This window comes from Pyrgilauda ruficollis, unplaced genomic scaffold, assembly GCF_017590135.1.
Source record: "Pyrgilauda ruficollis isolate IOZ18807 unplaced genomic scaffold, ASM1759013v1 scaffold36, whole genome shotgun sequence".
NCBI lineage: Eukaryota > Metazoa > Chordata > Aves > Passeriformes > Passeridae > Pyrgilauda > Pyrgilauda ruficollis.
Genome location: NW_024525045.1, coordinates 819,729 through 838,349, shown reverse-complemented (window position 1 = coordinate 838,349; position 18,621 = coordinate 819,729). Strand labels below are relative to the sequence as shown.

General features: G+C 36.1%; 1 protein-coding gene across 1 annotated transcript in view; it reads right to left on the bottom strand.

The window, feature by feature from the left end:
- Positions 1–18,621, bottom strand: part of DLG1 (discs large MAGUK scaffold protein 1) — a 77,223-nt gene that overhangs the window by 1,867 nt on the left and 56,735 nt on the right. The window contains exons 13-21 of the mRNA XM_041475683.1: positions 17,533–17,709; positions 16,702–16,771; positions 11,515–11,548; positions 9,895–9,936; positions 6,729–6,779; positions 5,222–5,323; positions 4,807–4,979; positions 1,210–1,319; positions 772–863 (exon numbers count right to left, since the gene is read on the bottom strand). Coding sequence (XP_041331617.1) covers positions 772–863; positions 1,210–1,319; positions 4,807–4,979; positions 5,222–5,323; positions 6,729–6,779; positions 9,895–9,936; positions 11,515–11,548; positions 16,702–16,771; positions 17,533–17,709 — 851 coding nt within the window. The remainder of the gene's footprint in view (positions 1–771; positions 864–1,209; positions 1,320–4,806; positions 4,980–5,221; positions 5,324–6,728; positions 6,780–9,894; positions 9,937–11,514; positions 11,549–16,701; positions 16,772–17,532; positions 17,710–18,621) is intronic.

Below are 18,621 nucleotides of genomic sequence, written 5' to 3'. Positions count from 1 at the left end.
GCTGTTCTTACCAACACTTCAGCCTGGAAGAGCAATTACTGTGAGATAGCAACTTATTTTTAATTAGTGTCACAATCTCAGTGTCAATAACCCAAGAAGTAAAGTTTAGCATGAAAGCCAGTTTTGGAGGCAGGTCAGACTCACTCTTCTGTGCATTAACAGACTAGTGCTGCTTCTGAGCTTTGCTTTCGTGCAAATTAGTTCCCTTTTATTCCTACCATTCCACTCTTATCTCTTAAAAACCTTCTCCCCATCTGCAGCTCAATGCTGTACTGCCTGTGGGAGGAGGCTGCTCCATTGTTATAGGCCAAGTATAATGTTCACAGCACAACAGTGCATGAGAAAGAGTTAGAAATGTCTTTGCAAGGCAAACAGGCCATAAGCTTCAGCATCTTCTCTCCAGCTAAGTTCAACCACACCTCTTCCAAATCTCAGTAACCTCAAAGCTGAAGAAGGATGTGCTTTTCATGTGCTTCAGTGTAACTCTGTGGAAACAGAACCTGCTGATGAAGTTGGAAAATGGCAGAAAGTCTTAAGAGTTTTTTAAACCTAAATTAATCTCCCAGTAAATTTTTGTTTATTTTTTAATATTAAATTAACTGATCAAAGTGAAATCAATGTAGAGATACTAAGATGGCTCCATTCCTCAAAGTAATCACAGATCATCTGAAAAACAAAGCTCACTATCTTAGTGGGTTAGGCAAGTACTATTTTCACAGCAAGCAATAAAATTTCAACTCTGGCAAGCGAGCAGTCACAAGCAAAACACACCTGTGAAGTGTTCAGTAAATTCTTGCTCCAGTTTCGTGGCTCTCTCAAATGTCTTCCTGGCTTGCTCTTCTGTTAAACGTTTATTCATTTCCCTGAAAGTGCAAATATTATACCTTTTTTAAACCAATATCAAATCCTTAGAGTCTTTAAGGTTTTAAACTGTTGTTTGAATATTAATCCTAATAAAAGGATTAAGCCCTAAAGACTCCAAGCAAAGACTGTAGTGGAAATGAGCTGTTCTAGCATTATGTTGCATGGAATTTAACACAATGACATTTGTTTTGGATTAAAGCCCCATCTTAAAGTCCCTAAAAATTAAACTCAGGGAATTAAATATTATTTAAAACACAAACATTACAATTGTCTGCATATAACTTGCAGTCGGCTTTCCAAATACAACAGTGTCAATTTAGCTTGAAGTACTTGGTTTTTACTCACATGATATTTTCCACTGTTTTGGGTTTAATAAAAATGGAGATTGGGTACAGCTGGGCAATCTGCAACCTTTTGATCGCATTACCAGAAACATCAAGAATGCAATGTTTACCCTATAAAGTGAGAGAGAAAGGAAAATGGTACCAAGTAAAGTTTAAGTCACAAGTAGCATAGCATAATAATTTAGAACACAAAACACGTCTCCACTGAAACCAAGAAAATTAGAGTATTTGCATCAATGACACTGTGATTTCCCCACTTAGGCACAAGGTCCCCCAATCTCCTCTGCTGGATCACACATCAATTGGGATGCTCCTGACCCTTCTTTCTTCATTCCTTTCTTCATCACAGCTTGCAGCCCTATCAGCAATGCAGAACCATACAGTGGAACAGCTGGACTTCAACAACACCACCAAAAGTTTTTATTTTGCTTTGTTTTGGTACTAATTTGAGGATGCTTTAGGGAGGTGGCCATGTCACAGATGTGGTTTAGAGAGGAGCCAGATGACTTAACTGGCATACCTGAGGGAGTGCCCACCCCTGCTGGCAGGGAGAGATGCCACCATATTCAGATGGATCTGCACACAAGCCCTCTCCTCCCCCCAGGTGCCAGCCAGTAAAAATACCACATGCAATTTATTTGTGTGATTTATCATTCATCTCTTGAGAAACAAATATAACTTGACCACTCCTTGGGCAGCTGGAAGACAGTGTGATAAGGCTGCTTTCCTCCCCCTCTCTATTCTCCCACTAAAAAGAATTTTCCAGCTTCATCTCAAAGGCTCCTCCTGTTCTCAGCTCCTTTCATCTAAGATATGCTTATTTCCACCTCACACATTTTCATTTCTTTCCTTTCTGAGTAGCATAGGATTAATTTGCCTTCTGTCATTTTAGAAAGGTGCAGGGGAAGAGAAACAGAAAACCAGTCTTGGGTAACTACATTAAGAAAAGCTTTTTCTTGAGCAGGACATCAATGTGCATTGCAAAAATCTGTGAGCCAGGACACAAACCCACAAGTACCATATAACCAAAGGTTACTCGTATCATACAACACCATTCCTGAACTCCTGGGAGATCATTCCTGGAAGAATGTCTGAAATTACTGGCATGCTTCTGCTTCCTGGCAGAAGAAACAACTAGGATCATTTACATTTGGTCTCTTTCCCAACAAAATCAGAATTTTACTTCTGGAATTTTTAAGGAAAAGTGTTCTTCCCACACGAACAATATATATATCTGTTTGCTTTCAGCTGATGGTAGCTGTTTCCCAGATCCAGTCCATGGGTCTGGATGCCAACTGGTAACATTTAAAAAAGGTGTCTTTATGTCCTAGCAGAGTATTTTACATGCGCTGATCTGTCCACATCTTTAAATGTGGCACATGCTCCGAGAACTGAGAATTAAGAGCATTATTTGAAAAAGGACCAAGTAAAACAATATTTGCTGTGTTTGGCCCAACAGCTTAAGCCAGAAGCCAAAGGGTGGAGTGCTAGACAGCCAGCACAGTACCTGTGCTGGACCTTATGGGATATAACCATGACAGTTTATTCCAAATCAACAATGAATGTGCATTAACTGTGGCCTCGAGACATGGAGATTCACAAACTGCAGATGATTCCAAAGGAAAGAGGATATGAAAATTCTTTTCAAGTGAAGCTTTGAAAGACAAGGAAAAGAAACACAAATACATTGTGATACAAGCATGTTTTCATCCAGGGAAGCCACTTTGCTCTTTGCACAGTGAATTTAGAATTATATTTTATATATTTTAGTTCCTTACTTGCACTGCATCTGATTGAGAAGCACCACACAGCAGCCAGTGCCTTCTATAACTGAACAACAACATCAGAAAGCATCCATTGTGGGTAAGGAAGTAAGAGAGACAGGGATCAGCTGGAAGCATGGGCAAATGAACACAAAGACTATTTTAAGAATACTGTTTCTGGTTCTTTTGGGATAATAGCAGTCCCTTCTGTTCTGTCTTCTCCTAAACTGATTGTAGAAAACTTGGAAATCATCAGCAATAAAACCCACTGAAAAGACTTATCTTTTCAGCAAGATGGAAAAGAATACAAGGATGGAAGTAGTTCCAGATCAACCAGTTTGCAGCCCTGTCATGATTTTGAAGTACAGTTCTGAAGGATAAGCCATTGTTTCCCAGAAAAATAATGTCAGCTGCAACTAAGAAATTGCCGCATCTACCCAAAGTCCCATGGTGCCTGTGCAAGAGATTTAACTGCACAGAGACATCTGCTAATACTTTGTTCTTTGTGTCCATTTATGAAAGACTCATAGCAATTTTGTACCTTACTAATCCCAACAGATGGACAAAAGAACAAAGCCAATTTCAGGTCCAGGATGGAACTGAAGGATTGTATTTGTGCTATCAAGTAAAGCAACTGCCAACAGATTTATAATGTTTAAGCTGTTCAATAATTTCATCATTTAACCACATATGACAGTTTCACAGCTTTGTTCAGCCTCCCATACAAAATACTGTTCATTTACTTGAACAATTCTGTAATTAATATTCTTTTCTTTCCTTTTCTCACTCTATCCCATAGGGCCAGGTTCCATTCCATGTAGTGACAAAGACAGGAGAAGAAAACATCATTTACCCCACAGAATCTCACTCTGTTTGCCCTGATTTTGCTTCCAGTAAATTCAGTTGCAATAAATAGCAAAGCTCGCCCATTGGCCAAAATGGTCTTGAGTTTTCCAGGGACTAAGCTACAGCCCTGTGGCACATGGGTTACTACCCACACCTGCCCTCTGCATGTTGAGACTGACAGAGCCCCCACTTGTGAGTTCCCACCTAGAAAATAGCTGGCCCTTCTCTCACAGAGATCAGAGAACATTGGCTACTGTAAATGCACTGGATTTGTCAGCAGCAGAACAACACCCATCAACTCAACATGAAACATTTGCAAAAAACTTTCACCACATGATTTTCTTTAAGACAAGCACCTTAGTCTCAGAATTACCCTTCCCTTTTCCCGCTTTTTCTCCCCACACAAATCAAGTCCACTTCAGTAAGACTTTAGAAATAATTACAATTTGCAAGAAATAGTTAATTTAAATCACTTTGGGATAGAAACAGTAAGGTCAATCTTCAAAATATATGGGTAGGTGTGGAAAAAATACTTTTAAAATTGAATTCTTTACATTTACTCTCTTCCCTTTGTTAGCTAAAACCATGAGAAGCACAAAGAATAACATTTTTGCACGTTTTCTTTTGCACAGGTCTACGTCAAATGGATCCTCATATTAATTAACTCCACCAGCACTACTCTTCATTAGTTAATGATCTGTGTCAGCTAGGCTAATTAGTCTATAATTCCAATTATTTCTTCTATATCCTCTTTAAATGAGAGGGCACATTATGGCTGCTCTTTTTCCACAATTTAATCATGATGCTTTCATTATTACAAAGCTTCTTTCCCTAAATGCATCTGTGAAAATACACTTTGTTTCTAGTCTTATACAAATTCCTTTAAAAGTCAGAATGTTCCTAATGGCTTCTTGCCATTCTTCTCTTTTTCCCTGTCAGCACAGGCATACAATCAGCTCAGCAAATGAAAGTAAGTGGTACTGATTTACCTTTTCTGCTACTTCTCGCACTGACTGGACACTTGTTCCATAAAGATGATTATTGTACTGGCCAGCTTCAATGAATTTGTGATCCTGAATATCCTTCTCCATTTGCTCTCGAGAAGTGACAAAATGGTAATCACGTCCATCCACCTCATAATCTCGTTTTGGTCTAGTTGTATCTTTAAATATAAACCAGTAGTTTTTAAAGCAAAACAAAAAACAGTAACTTTTTCCCTTACAATATCCAAAAAGCCTCCAATTTATACTGCAAAATTGTCACTAAGAGATTGATATTAAGATAGGTCTATAAAGTTTAAACAATATATTAACTTTTTGTTTAACCTAACATACAGAGGACGTCTATAAAAAAATTAAGAGAAAAATATAACCTAAAATTGCTTTAGTATTTGCTGAGACTTACGTGGAACACATGAGCCAAATTTGTCTGGAAATTCTGAGATCAGGTCATCATTTATTCTGTCTTTCATGGGTCCCAAAACAATCACAGGTCGAGTGTAACTGACTAATAAACATAAAGGAATAATGTCAGTTGTATTTCATATGACTGTTAACTTTTAAGAGTTCATAAAAATAAGCTGTCTCGCATAGCAATGACTTTAATACTTAAGAGAATATGTACTTCTAAAGAGAATAAAAACACACTGAAGAACATCAATCAGTCAACACCATAGTCATAGTAAGATGTTAAACTTTCACTCTCAAATCACCATTATCAGTGATTCAAATTGAGTCTTAAATTATGAAGCCTTTGGGGAAAAAAAACCTTCTGACAAACTAACATCCTAAATTCCAATGGAAAAATGATAGAGGGGAGGTTTGAAAATCCTTTCAGTTCAAAGACGCACCTAAGCAGCAGCACAATTCATAAAATTCTGTGTTGGGAGAAGCTTCTCCTCTAAGACCACAATTAAGCACTCATATACAAAATGACTCAAATATAAATAGTTTCTAACTATTAACACCCTTACAAAATTAAGCGTAGTACCTTTTGAAAGTGATTTAATTATTTATAATAAAGAGATTTGGTTGAAAACTAAGTTTAAGCAGATTATGTTTAATCACACTGTAAGAACCTTTAAGACAATAATGCCTAAGTATCTTGCCAGGATCATGTAATTTCAGTAGTACAAATTTTAATTTTAGGTTCAATCTGTCACACAAATAAGTACCAATTAATTAAAGTCTGGCTTATTAAATATATTTTAATTTGACTCAGAGCTATTTCCTTTCCATTCTATTACTATATTTTTAAGAGGAATGTCTTGAATCCAGTATCTATTAACTTACTAATTAACAAACATCTTTGCTGTTTCTCCCTTTGTGAGCCCCTCTGGTGAGGGGAAACCATTCCACTGGAAATCAGTAAAAAGGAATTTTTTAAATGCAAGTGTGATAAAATATTTTCTCCTAGTGATTTCCATTTCATTACATTTTACTTTTTTTCTGGAAAAAAATCCCTTGGAAATTATTAACCAAATTAGGCATTTAAGAAAACCATACAGAAATGGGAGACTGATTAGAGACATTTCAGTTGAAGCTGTTAAATAGACAAATGATCTATTCACACGCTTTTTGCTGTGACAGAAACAGTGAGAATGCTAAAGCAATGTGAAACAGAAGAAAACCATAATTTATGAGGGTTCTCACTGACAAAACTGTTAAGCATACTGTATTTTCCTTCCACAATATAAACCACACAAATTATTGAAGTAGCACACCTTTGGACTCTGCACTAAATAATTCAGAGATTTTATTTAATAATTTATGCCTTTATGATTTATTCATTTGAATAACAGTAAGTTTCAACTTTAAAAGGGTGAAAAAGTTTATCCTGGTGCTTAGTACATAAGGGCATGCAAAGCATTCTAACAATTCAGGTTATTTCACAATGAGTGAGATCTACCAACCTTCTTGTTGATTGACTGGTTCATATGACAACACATATTCCTCCTGGCCACCTAAAATGTAAAGGCAAAGACACATCAATGTATTTTTTTTCCTAAAGGAACATATTTCATGGGAGTCATTCCATGGACTATGATGATACAGACACTGCTCAGCAATATGCATTACAATGGTACTGATGAGGGACACCTTTCCAGAGTGATGAATTACAAACCTCACAAAGCTAAGCCAAACACCGAGCTGTAAAGCATAAGACACATACAGCAGCAATAAGTTCCTGGTGTACGCTGGCATGTCAAGCTGACACAGAGCACAAGAAGAATTTTCAAGCATTGCTGAGGTGCTGCTCCCCACGAGTCCTGGATGCAGTGCATGCATGCTGTCATTCACTGCTAGAGCAATGCCACCTGCAGCAGGAACGCTCTCCACTCTCTGAAGGCAGATTTACAAGAACACTGTTCCATATTTATACATGGCTGGCAACCATGTATGTCAAGGTGTACAGATTAACTTTATCCTGAAATGGCATTTCCATAAACATCTTCAGCTACTTTAATTCTACCAAAAAAGCTATGAATGTATACACTAAACAAACTACTATTTTATAAATTAATTTTTAAAGGTGAAGTTGAATGCTTTGGATTATTCTCAGCTCCAGGAAGCACATTAGCAGTGAATGAAATTAAAATAGCTGAATCTTGAATTTTGACAGCTGCAGGCTTTTTAAATGTTAGTGAAAGCATTTGAAATATACCTCAGTTGCCATCTCTCTAAAAGATTACTTCTAGTCTAACATCATATCTCTGAGTAAAATTTGTTACAATGAAATCACTAAAAATTAACTGTGACAGCAGAAAATTTGTAATTCTGAAGACACAAGCTCAAATTACATGACATTGCTTTAAACTGAAGAAAATACAGTCCTCCAATATTTCACTTGTCTAATTTTGGAACATTCTTTGATGTTCATAAGCCGTACTTAAAAAAGGCAAAGGAACACACCAAGGCTACACCACAGTTTATGTAAAAACAGAAGGCAGATGAAGGCTTTTATAAATGCATACAGAGCTTCTATATATCTATTCTCTATTTCAAAGAAAATGCAAAAGGATATTTTAAATCTACATTATACCATTTCATTAACAGAAATATTTCTCTCATTTTGCAATAAATTTGCATTCAAACTGTCCTACAGCAATACATGAAGGAAGACTTTAATTTCCTAAGTTGTTGCAAGTGAGGAATACCTTAAGACAGACACAAAACCATGCAACCTGTACATTTTAATGTCTCAAAAAGTTACTCATGCAAATGGATTTTAGAAGGACAGTATATACTTTCAGAACCCTTTTTAGGCTCGGGAGAGGAATAGGGAATCACCAACTATCAACTTATCTATAAAAGATTCAGCTCACATAGAATTAGATACTTCTTTGGAGAAGTCACATTGCTATAAGGTCAAAGAATAGTTATGCAAACTACTAAAAAGATAAGAACAAGTAAAAAGCATCCCCTGATTGAGGGCAAAAAGTATATATTGTCACTGCTTTTCAATACTTTGGAAAAATTAGTATTAATAGAATGAACCTTTTGAACAACCGTACTCATCTGTAATCAAGATAACTTTCATATTAGACAGCAGTAAGAAGAAATTAAAAGAATATTTTAATAAAAAGTGCTCAGAATTACACATGGAGATAAACAAATCCATGACATTCATAATAAAATCATGGCTTCTCAAGTAACAATAAAGGAAAAAACTAACTAGTAGTACCAATAAGGAGCTTTAAATGTAAATAAAGCCAGCTCTCAGAAAAACCTTGGAAGTGAGGGAAGAGAGGGAAGCAGCAAAATTTCTGAAGAAACAGACATGGTTAGATGGTTTTAATGCCGTGTCATTAAAAACTATAAAAATTTCTGTTTATCAAAGTCAACTTCCATATGTGCTCATTTCTGTGTTATTCTCAGGGAACACAGATGCCTCCCTCAATTAGTTTCTTTTCAATTACAGTCTGCAACACCACCAGCATTTTGCATACATGTATATACATTCTCTCCTTCAGTGTCATCATCTGGAAGAAAATATGTGGCTCATTACCTCTGAAAAAATCGACAGCCAAACAAATATATCTGTTAATGAACCACTTTCCTTATGATCCTGACATAAATTAGGTATTTCTGCAGTGCCCATTACACAGCAGGCAGCAGGAGCTGAGCACTGAACCATTGCATCACTTTCACTGTTGCTTCTTTTCATGTTTCTCTTCAAATCCTCCACTTTCTTATTGTCCTGTTCTACTCTACCATGGCTTCCAGGTCTAGACTGCAACCTTACTGGGGAGCTGTTCACTGGGAATGAATAGTGGGATTCCAGTCCTTGCTGTGGTTTGAGACATGTCCAGGCACAGCAGAGCAGCACCATGCAGCCTATTACCCACCACGAGCATGGAGTGCTACTGCACTGGGGTAATAGTAACCACTACTGGAGCTGATGCTAGTGGTAAAAGCAAACTGAGTGTGGTGTTTAGAAGACACTCCAGAAAGAGAGAAAACTAGCATGCTGATCCACCAAAACTGACTCCAGCACTGAATGTGTGTCGTATGCTTTGAAGACAGTTCATACTAAGCACCCACACTTGACGAAATAAATGAGCTGAAAGCAAGGGTAAATACATGTTTGCTTATCTGTACTTTCATTGAAGTATATACATATTAAATCTGAGTACCAGTTGTGAAAAACTTTTAGATACTTACGGCATTATTTAACAGATTACACAGTTTGGTTACACTTCCAGTATTAAGGCTCAGCTACATATAATTATATTTGTCAGCATTAAATTTACATTTAAATGTAACAGGTCTAGCTAGCTTGTGTAATTTTTTAAAAAAAATTTTGTAGATTCAAATTAAGCTGAACTAAGAAAATCACAGACAACAACACAAAAATATCCATAAAGGAGGTTTGCAGTGATTCTAGGGAGTTTTTTAAAAACAAAGACATGGAACAATTTGCAGTGCTCCACCAAATACACAAATACATATTTCACCTGAAGCTGACTGGGAAGTTCTATTTAACATGTAAATACCCAGAAAAGACAGACAAACAAAACCAAAGAAAGAGCTGCAAAACAAAGGCTCTGAATATACAAAGAACTTAAAAACACTTACGGTAACTACTTTCACTATCGCTGGCATTAGAGGTTACATGCTCTGAAATTGCAACACAATGGGAAAAAATAAGGAACATACACCAATGGCATGAGTCAAACAGAAAGAAAATCGACAAAAAATAATCCAGATGAAAGACAATACTCATATCAAAGTGCTGAAATCAATACATACTGCATATAAAAGTTTTAACGTACTTCTCATAGCTCTCAGGATCAAGCTTAATTTCATATGAAAGGAATTGATGTTAATAAAAAGAAAAACATTAAATAGCACATAAAATAAGCTTACAAAAAGTACACTAATTCATAATTCACATGTAACCCTGCAATTTTCAAATTTTCACTTCAGGATGAATTTTGTTGTGTGAAAACCTTGGGATTATGCATTTCAACTTTTATGCAGGCAATTTATTGATTACATTTAGTCTCTTGTAGAGAAAATACTGGATTATACTAGAGGAAATATAGTGTAGCATGTGACACAACTTGCATTAGGTGTGATAAGGCAGTTTTAAAAAGTCTGTGCTGAAAAACAGACAAGAAGCATGTTCTGTTTATAGAACAGAATCATCTAGAGATATTTCTGGACCATATTACATAGTTCAAACTAGGTATGATTATAAAACCATAAAGGCTGCTTATGATTTTATGTTCTAAACCATAAGGCCATAAAGGTTGCTAAAATTCTTGGTCTAGACCTAGAATTCCTTTGAAAGTAGCCATTTCAGAACTGAGAAACTAATGTTGCAGCTACTCGAATTTCACGATTGAGGACAGGTACAGAAGTACACTGGCCCTTACAAGTAATTTCACAAACACTGCCTTACAGTTATGCCTTGGGAAGAAATGCTATCCCTAATGACCCTTGGCCACATCCCTTTAGAGATTCCTCTTCCTATTGCATAAGTGCCTAACAGTGTATGTATTTAATATCTGTGATAAAAGCGAGGTCTTGGCTTTTTTTATTTGTTATTTTAATATATTTAGTGATGGGGTGTGTACACACCTACAGTTCTGCTAAGAGTATGCAGCAACTTTTGAATCTGACTGGATTCAAACAGAATTCAAGAAGTGCATCAAGTCACTCCTCTCGGCCCTCCACCTGGTATAAAAATATCCTAAGTGTTCAAGTCAGACAGAAAAACTCTCCTGGCATTTGTTAAGGAAAAGTTGTGTTTGCTTTAAGTAGCTGTAAACATCAGTCACCTAGAGAGAGAAGTGAAAACTGTTACTAGTTAAAGTAGCACGGCAATGGTTGTACTATTACTGTAAAGAGCCATAAGGTTATTTTTAAGTAAATAAAATACGGGGACAAGATATAAGTAACATTAAAAAATAATCACCAAATTAAAAACACAGTACTGTTAAGGACAAACAAGAAAGCACTGGTAAGCTTCTGAAAACAAAAAAAAAATCTAATGTGACAGTCACATAAACTTTATATGTTCCTGAAAGCAAAAACTCCAAAAGATTACAAAGTAGGAAAAGCTTATGAACCAGTTTTAGTCAACCTCCTTATGCCAGTAGAGCACCAATCTCAAAGAGATCTGTCCAAAAAAAAAAAGGAGTAATTTTTCAGATGGAGGTTAAAATAACTTGGGAGTATTTGATCACTTACTCAGGCCTTTTGATCCCATGTCGTCAGGGACCTCCTGCAGAGTAGTCCCCAGAGGGCAAGCAATAAAAAGACAATCACAAAGAAAATAATTGTCAGTAATATATAAAATTGGCGCTACGACAGGAGACAGTTCCTAGAACATCACAGGGAAAAATAAGTCTATAGAATTTGACTTGACTGGCACATGAAGTGCAATCAGTAATGCAAATGGCAGAGAACACAGTTTGTTTTGAATCTGCTCTGAATTAGCAAATTTATGCAACTACATTTTGAGAATACATTTTTTTTTAACTGCTGGCAAGAACAATGAAAATTGGAATAAATTCTCTTCATTAGGAAAATCAAATTAGAATGAATGACTTAGAAAAACCAGTCTAAAGGGACTGATTTGAGAAGCTGGTAAGCTCCATTATACTTTCATGAACACTGTGCCTTCTCCTCCAAGTCAGAAGCAGGGAAGCATCAATGACAACACTGGAAGGCAGTTATCTCCTCCAGTTAGCCAACAGTATTGCCCAGTTTATTCCAAACTGGGATGCTCTTGTGTTAAGTCTTATTTTCACAGCAAACAAAGGTTTGCACTGCTTTTGTAGCCTGGCTTGCCACTGGCACCACGAGCTCCTCAGCCTGTTGCAGCTCATGAAACTGTCTCCATGGTAACACCCTAGTGCAGTCTAGCAGGCCCTTCTACTGTGCTTCGCTCTCCATGGAATGCCACATACTTACGGTCAATATCACTGGTTTCCTGCTCACTCTGGTCCTTGTTCTTGTAGAAGGGAAATTTTCGGGAAAAGAGGTTCTTTTTACGCTTGTCATTGAATGACTGCTGAAGAAGAGAAGGAGGGGCAAAACAAAGGATGTCTAATGTCTGTGTGAACAAAGGCCCGGACCAGCAGCTTTGCGGAAGCTGACTCCTACAACCACATTATGCAGTGCACATCTCAGTTCAACACTCATCTTCTCAGCTCATTAGAAAGAGACTGGGATCATGACTTTGCTCATATCCTCCATGTTTCACATGCTTAGTATTGAGAAAACTGGTTCATGCTATAGAGCCTGACCTGTTTTTCACAAATTTAGGCTTGCTCTGAGCATTAAAAAAGTGGAAAACTAAGCTGCTGTAAGATGGCCAAACCATAACGACTCAAAGTCAATTAAATCACTGATATTATCTCATTTAGGGATTACAGTATTAAAAAAAAAAAACAACCAAAAAACCAAGCTGAGGCTTTTGCAAACAACTGATATTATAACAGAACATCAGAAGTATTGGGCAGTGTTACCATCCAACTAAAAAAACGCCAAAGCTTGTATCAGTGTTTTACTATTGCAATTGATTGTAAATTCACTCAAAGGACTTACTCTGTTCTATGTAAGTCTGCATCTTAATACAAAGATTAAGAAAAGACACAAGTTAATTTCATTGGTTTACTGTGGCAATTATGTTTTTCAAGAGTGTACTTATAATTACCACATGAAAAACCTGTATATCAAGGATCATGTTCAGCAACTTTTGACATTAACTGCTCGTGTTGCTGAAGAATTTCTGCATCTCAGTTGCTACAAACATTTCTAGTTACTTACATAGACATTTACATCCATATTAATGATTATAAACTATTATTGTGCTGCTTGCTTGTCCAAGTGATGGAAAGCATCAATGTATTTTTATTCCTATATAGGTGTCTATATGTAATTAGCACATATTTTAGTCATATCTGCCATATCTTCTGCTGAAGACATCACGTGACTACAGCACCTTTAATTTGGTCTTCCAAGTCAATAAAATGTCTTAAAGTATAAATAAATCAATAACGTTTTAATTGCAATTATGCCCAGTACTAGAGCTAATACAGATAACTTAAAGTCAGCAGAAATTCTCTTCCATCTTTAGGCATGAGTGACTCATCTGACCAGTTTTGCAAAGACATAAAATTTGCCATATTTTTGTCATTTGGTTTGCAGAAAAAAAACTACAATAGAAAGGATGGTAAAATAGGAAAGCACCCAACTTGGTCTTGAGACCCTGTGCTGTAGGGGACTATTTATTTCTAAGCTAAGCAGAGCCTGTGTGCAGCAGGAAGTAAGAAAAGCGCCACAGAAACATCTTTTAAAAGGTATTGTTAAAAAAATTAATCATGCATTCAAGACTCTATTAACAAGTTTTTCTAAAATTTGGAGTATGTTAGCTTTCAAGTAATTGTTTGTCTTTGTTCAGCCAATGTGAGGTCACATTCCTCTATTATATGCAATACAGTTGCAAAAAGGCATGTTATCCTTTCTACCAGCATTAAGTATGGAATGAATTACAGTAACAAGAAGGGGTCAAACAGGACAGAGTTTTTTCAAAAAATGGGCCACATTTTTTGTACAATTGAAAACTAGCACCTGACTTTCCTAAAGAGAATGTCTGTAGTTGTGCTCCTTTCCTACAGTACAACACAAAAGCTGCATCCTGCTACAGGACTAACAATCCTTCTGGCCAGATGTGCTTGGCAATAGCAGATACTTAAACTTCCAGTGATATTTTCATTACCAATGTTTTTAAAAATTACAAGGTGTTAAAGCGGTGCATGGTACCATGGGAACACAATCAGTGACATTGACCTGTGGAAATAACAATACTGTGCTAAGGAGGAAATCCATAAAGCCTTTAATTGCCTTGCATCTGTGTTCGACTAAAACTGTTGTTCTGCTGCAAAAATTGGTAAATTATCAGCCTAACACATAGACAAAAGGTGAAGTTTCAAGCCAATCATAGGCCTGCAGGAACCATACTTGGCACAGGCAAATTTTTATGTTATGGTCCTCTTGACTTTCTCTAACAGAATTCAAGTCACTGCCAATGATTTCTCACAACCAGGAAGGGTAATGTAATCTAGAGAATAAGGACAACAAAGAAATATGTCCAAAGGAGATCCTTGCTGATTATACTGAAAAATACTGTAAGACTCACATCTATAATTGTTTCATTTGGGCAAGTCCATCAGTTTGGTAAAAGGAGACAAATGTAATAAAGCTAAAATAGTTTAGTTTAGTTGAGGTGGTGAGAATGGGCAATCTGTACATTTAAAATAAAAGGACTAGCTGATTTATTTTGCATCATAAAATATAATCAAGTTCTTCATTATAGTTCTGAAAATATTTCATAACTATTATTTTAACTTTCTGTACAGTAACTCTTCCTGAGCTAATATGAAACTATATACTGCATGTATAATGGTCAGAGTCAGTTCCATTGCCAAAAAAAAGAGAAGATAAAAGTAATATTATACTGATTTTGCATAAAACATTAGCCAAAAGATTACTTTTAAAAGATATCATGATTATAAAAAGCTAGAAGGATTTGCTTATTAGTTGAAAATGCACAGTAATTGCATTAAATTTTTCATAAGCCCACTGGCAATCATTCACAGGCATTATAAGCAGGAATATATTAAATCAGAAGTAGCACAGAAAATGAGATAAATGTGTATATGAACAGAACAAACAAGAATAAAATGTAACCATTTTTGCTCCAGATTTTTTAGCTTTCCTTACAGTGAGAGGATCATGGATTTTAATGTTAGCCATCACTAGGGTTATTCCTCAAGGTCTTAATGTAGAAATTTTCAAAAACTGTATAAATTTGGTATTTCATCCTGTTTATGGAGAATTAGCACACACAGACACAGGAAGGCACATAGTCCATGAGGACATGTATGGAGCAGTCAACTTACTGGCAAAAGTATCATGACAAATACAGGAGGAATACTTCAAGGAGAAACTCTGATGTTAAAACATTTACAGCTGAAGCAAGAGACTGTGAACAGTGTAAGTGTTTGCAAAATGAAATGTTACTAAAGAAAAAGAACTGCAGTTCTACATCAATGGCAAGCGTAGTTGCTTTTCCACTCAGTACTCCATGCATTTCTTTGGTGCTCTGTTAGTACACAGGGACTGTGCACCAACTCTGCTTTTGTCAAAACGCTACTTCAAACACATCAGTAATTAACTGTTTGCAGTTAATTGGTAGACACCCTCTAAAATCATGCAATTATCTTTCAAAGAACATGGTAACATTTGAAAAATTCCTTAGTGTATTGAAAAGAATCTGAAGTATTTAAGCTTCACTTTATATGACTTCTAAAAAGCAAATTCAAATTACCATGTCAGTTGATAATATTTTATTCCAATACCAAACTACAAAAGCACCAAAACAGAAAAATATTGCCAATAATCCAGTAAATCTACAGGGCAGTACCATAATTGTGAATCAGAGAGTAGTTAGAGATATTGATTTTCTTTTAAGCAAATACTTACAGGGGAAAAACTTGACATTTCATTAATAACTGAAACCTTTGCCATGTAGCAGAGGGATGTATATATAAATTTTAGAGCCTTTATACTTTGCAGTCCTGCACTATCAGGATATAATACTGAAGCTTTAATATTTCATGTATGCAATTTCTGAAGTTATGAAAACACTGTAACTGAAATAAATTACTAAAAGGCATTTGTGGGATTTACAATAATGACTAAACAATGCTACAGCATTAATGCAATTAAAAATATAATAACTTTTTAAGAAATAGTTTCCTCAGGAACGTAAAGCACACTTCAGATTTTTTTAAATGGCAATATATTATTAATTTAGAAGACTCTTACATCTAAAATGTGCCTAAGTTTTGAAATTAATAGTCACATACTACTGGTAGAAATGGTAAGGTTGTGGAATTGTTTTTCAAATTTCAGAATAGCCAAAACGTTGCAAAAAAGCCTCACCCTCAAAACAACAAAAATATCTGGCTGCTGTGCCATTATGAAATGGCTAAAATTTTGGCTACAAACATTCCCATTACTACTCAAGTAGCCTCACTTCTTTGTCACTACTCATTCCCAGCACATGTCCTGTGACAGGAATCACACCTGGTGCAGAGCTGTTAGAAATGGCACTATTCAATACTTGGTTAGGATATACAGCTCCTACTACATTACAGTATTAAGAAATATACATATTTCTATGCTAATTCTTTATACAATTTGCAGTGTTTTGGCAATTAAAGTCTGCTTTGGTGCTCAAAATTATTTCTATTTGATAGAATTTACTCTTTTCACTCAAATCTGAAAGTGATTCTCCACACACAAAACTGCTGAAAAATGTTACCATTTACAATTCCAGGTGTAATTAGCACTTCATTAACTCACCCCTTTATCTCCTCTTGTTTTGGAATTGAATTTCACTGTCTTCAAACGGGCTCGTTCTTTTTTCTCAACTCTACCACAAAAACATGCACAAAAATGTCAGAAATCAGCAAAATTCCAGAACTTCAAGTTAGCACTTGCTGCAGCAGAAGCATATTGGTGTACCTTTTGTACTATACATTTTATTGCTTATGACACATTCAGAAAACGGAAGCCTGCTAATGGAAAACTGTTATTTCTCAAGTGATGCACTGTGGAATTGTTGGAAGTATTTTGTGGCTACACATGTTCAATAAACCCAGAGAGTGCAAAGAGGAAACACAACACAGTAAGTCAACAGCCTCAATTATCAGTCAATAGCAGATATTAAGATTCAGAGCACCTAAACTCTTATTTGAGTCTCCAGTATGCCAACAAAAACCTCATCTCCATTGGCTACCAAAGAATGATTTTTCAGTTTTCCAGGTTCTGGGTAGAAAGAATTCATGACCGTGTCATGACTTGAATAAAATTCATTCATACTTTCCACCTTTTCATACATAAATGGTTAATTATCTGATATTAAACCCATAACTTACAGTGAGAACAAAGAAGATGGATGTCGACCACCTTTTTTAACTTCAGCACATAACTTCTAGGGCTAAATGGGGTTTTAATAAATTTTTCATTGAGCAAATGAGAATCCCACTACAGATTACTTAAAAACAAAAGAATCAAACAAGCAGCTGATGTGGTACAGAACTAACAAGAAAGAGAAAAGCATATACAATATATATATTAATCAGATCAGATGTTTAATAGCAGACATCTCCAGGTCAATAAAGTTTGCCATACCTCCGTTTGCTTGGGATAACTCCAATTTCATCACTTTCTCCATCTGGAGTTACCTGCCGTGCTTGCCACCATTCATCATCAGAAGCATTAATGACATGGAGAATATCGCCGAATTTGAAGTTCAATCCTTGACTTGGAAGGCCACTATCTTTAGTCTTGTCATAATCAAAAAGAGCTCTACATTGAAAAGAAAAAATTAAACATAGAAAAAAAGCAAGAAAAAAACAGGAGAGTATGAATAGCACAAAACATGAAGCAAGCTGCCTGTGCTATTCATAAATGATTGCATCATTCTGACAGGTACTTACAAGAAGGCTGAATACACTCTCTCATACACACAGAGAAAGTGTAGTACAGTACCCCCACACACTTCAAAGCTTTAATGAATGAGAAAAAACTTCATCCAGAGCAAACCTCTAGTGCTTTACAAAAGCTCTACAGGAGACACCTACTGCAAGTCAGTAAGTACTTTGCACAGAGCAAGTTACATGTCAGCCTAGGATAAAAAAGACAAGCAAGTATTTAAAGCATAGAGCATTGTCAGAAGTTCTGTAAAATATACTTCCATATCAAGTTATAAATTTGAATTATTTAGTAATTCAGTACAGTTTAGTACTGTCTTTAAAATAAAAGTCAGTATCATCAGTATCCTGCTCACAGGAAAAGAAAAAATAACTGAGAAATATGACCTGGTCACCACTGCTACCATAGTACCCAAAGGCAGAGAACCTTATGCACATTCATTTAGGAAATTCCTGACCATTTTGAGAGAATCTCGCCCTTTTTCCTAAGGTAAGCCTGTTTTAAAATAATAGGCACTCACAATACCTGAGCAGCAGCTGCGTGACTACAGTTTTATTAACATTCCCTCTGGCAGCCAGATTGGTTTATGCAACTGACTCCTGTTCCCCATTTTGCTTAAGAAAGCACAGTTGTCTGGAAAGACACATGGTCCACCACACTATGGAACTGATCTGGTTTAGAAGTCATATCTTTTCTGCCTTTTGGATCATTTTATATCTGGACAAGTTCCCTGAGGAAATGAAGATACCTGCAGTCTGTTTCTTCCTGGCACAGCTGAGGGTTTAA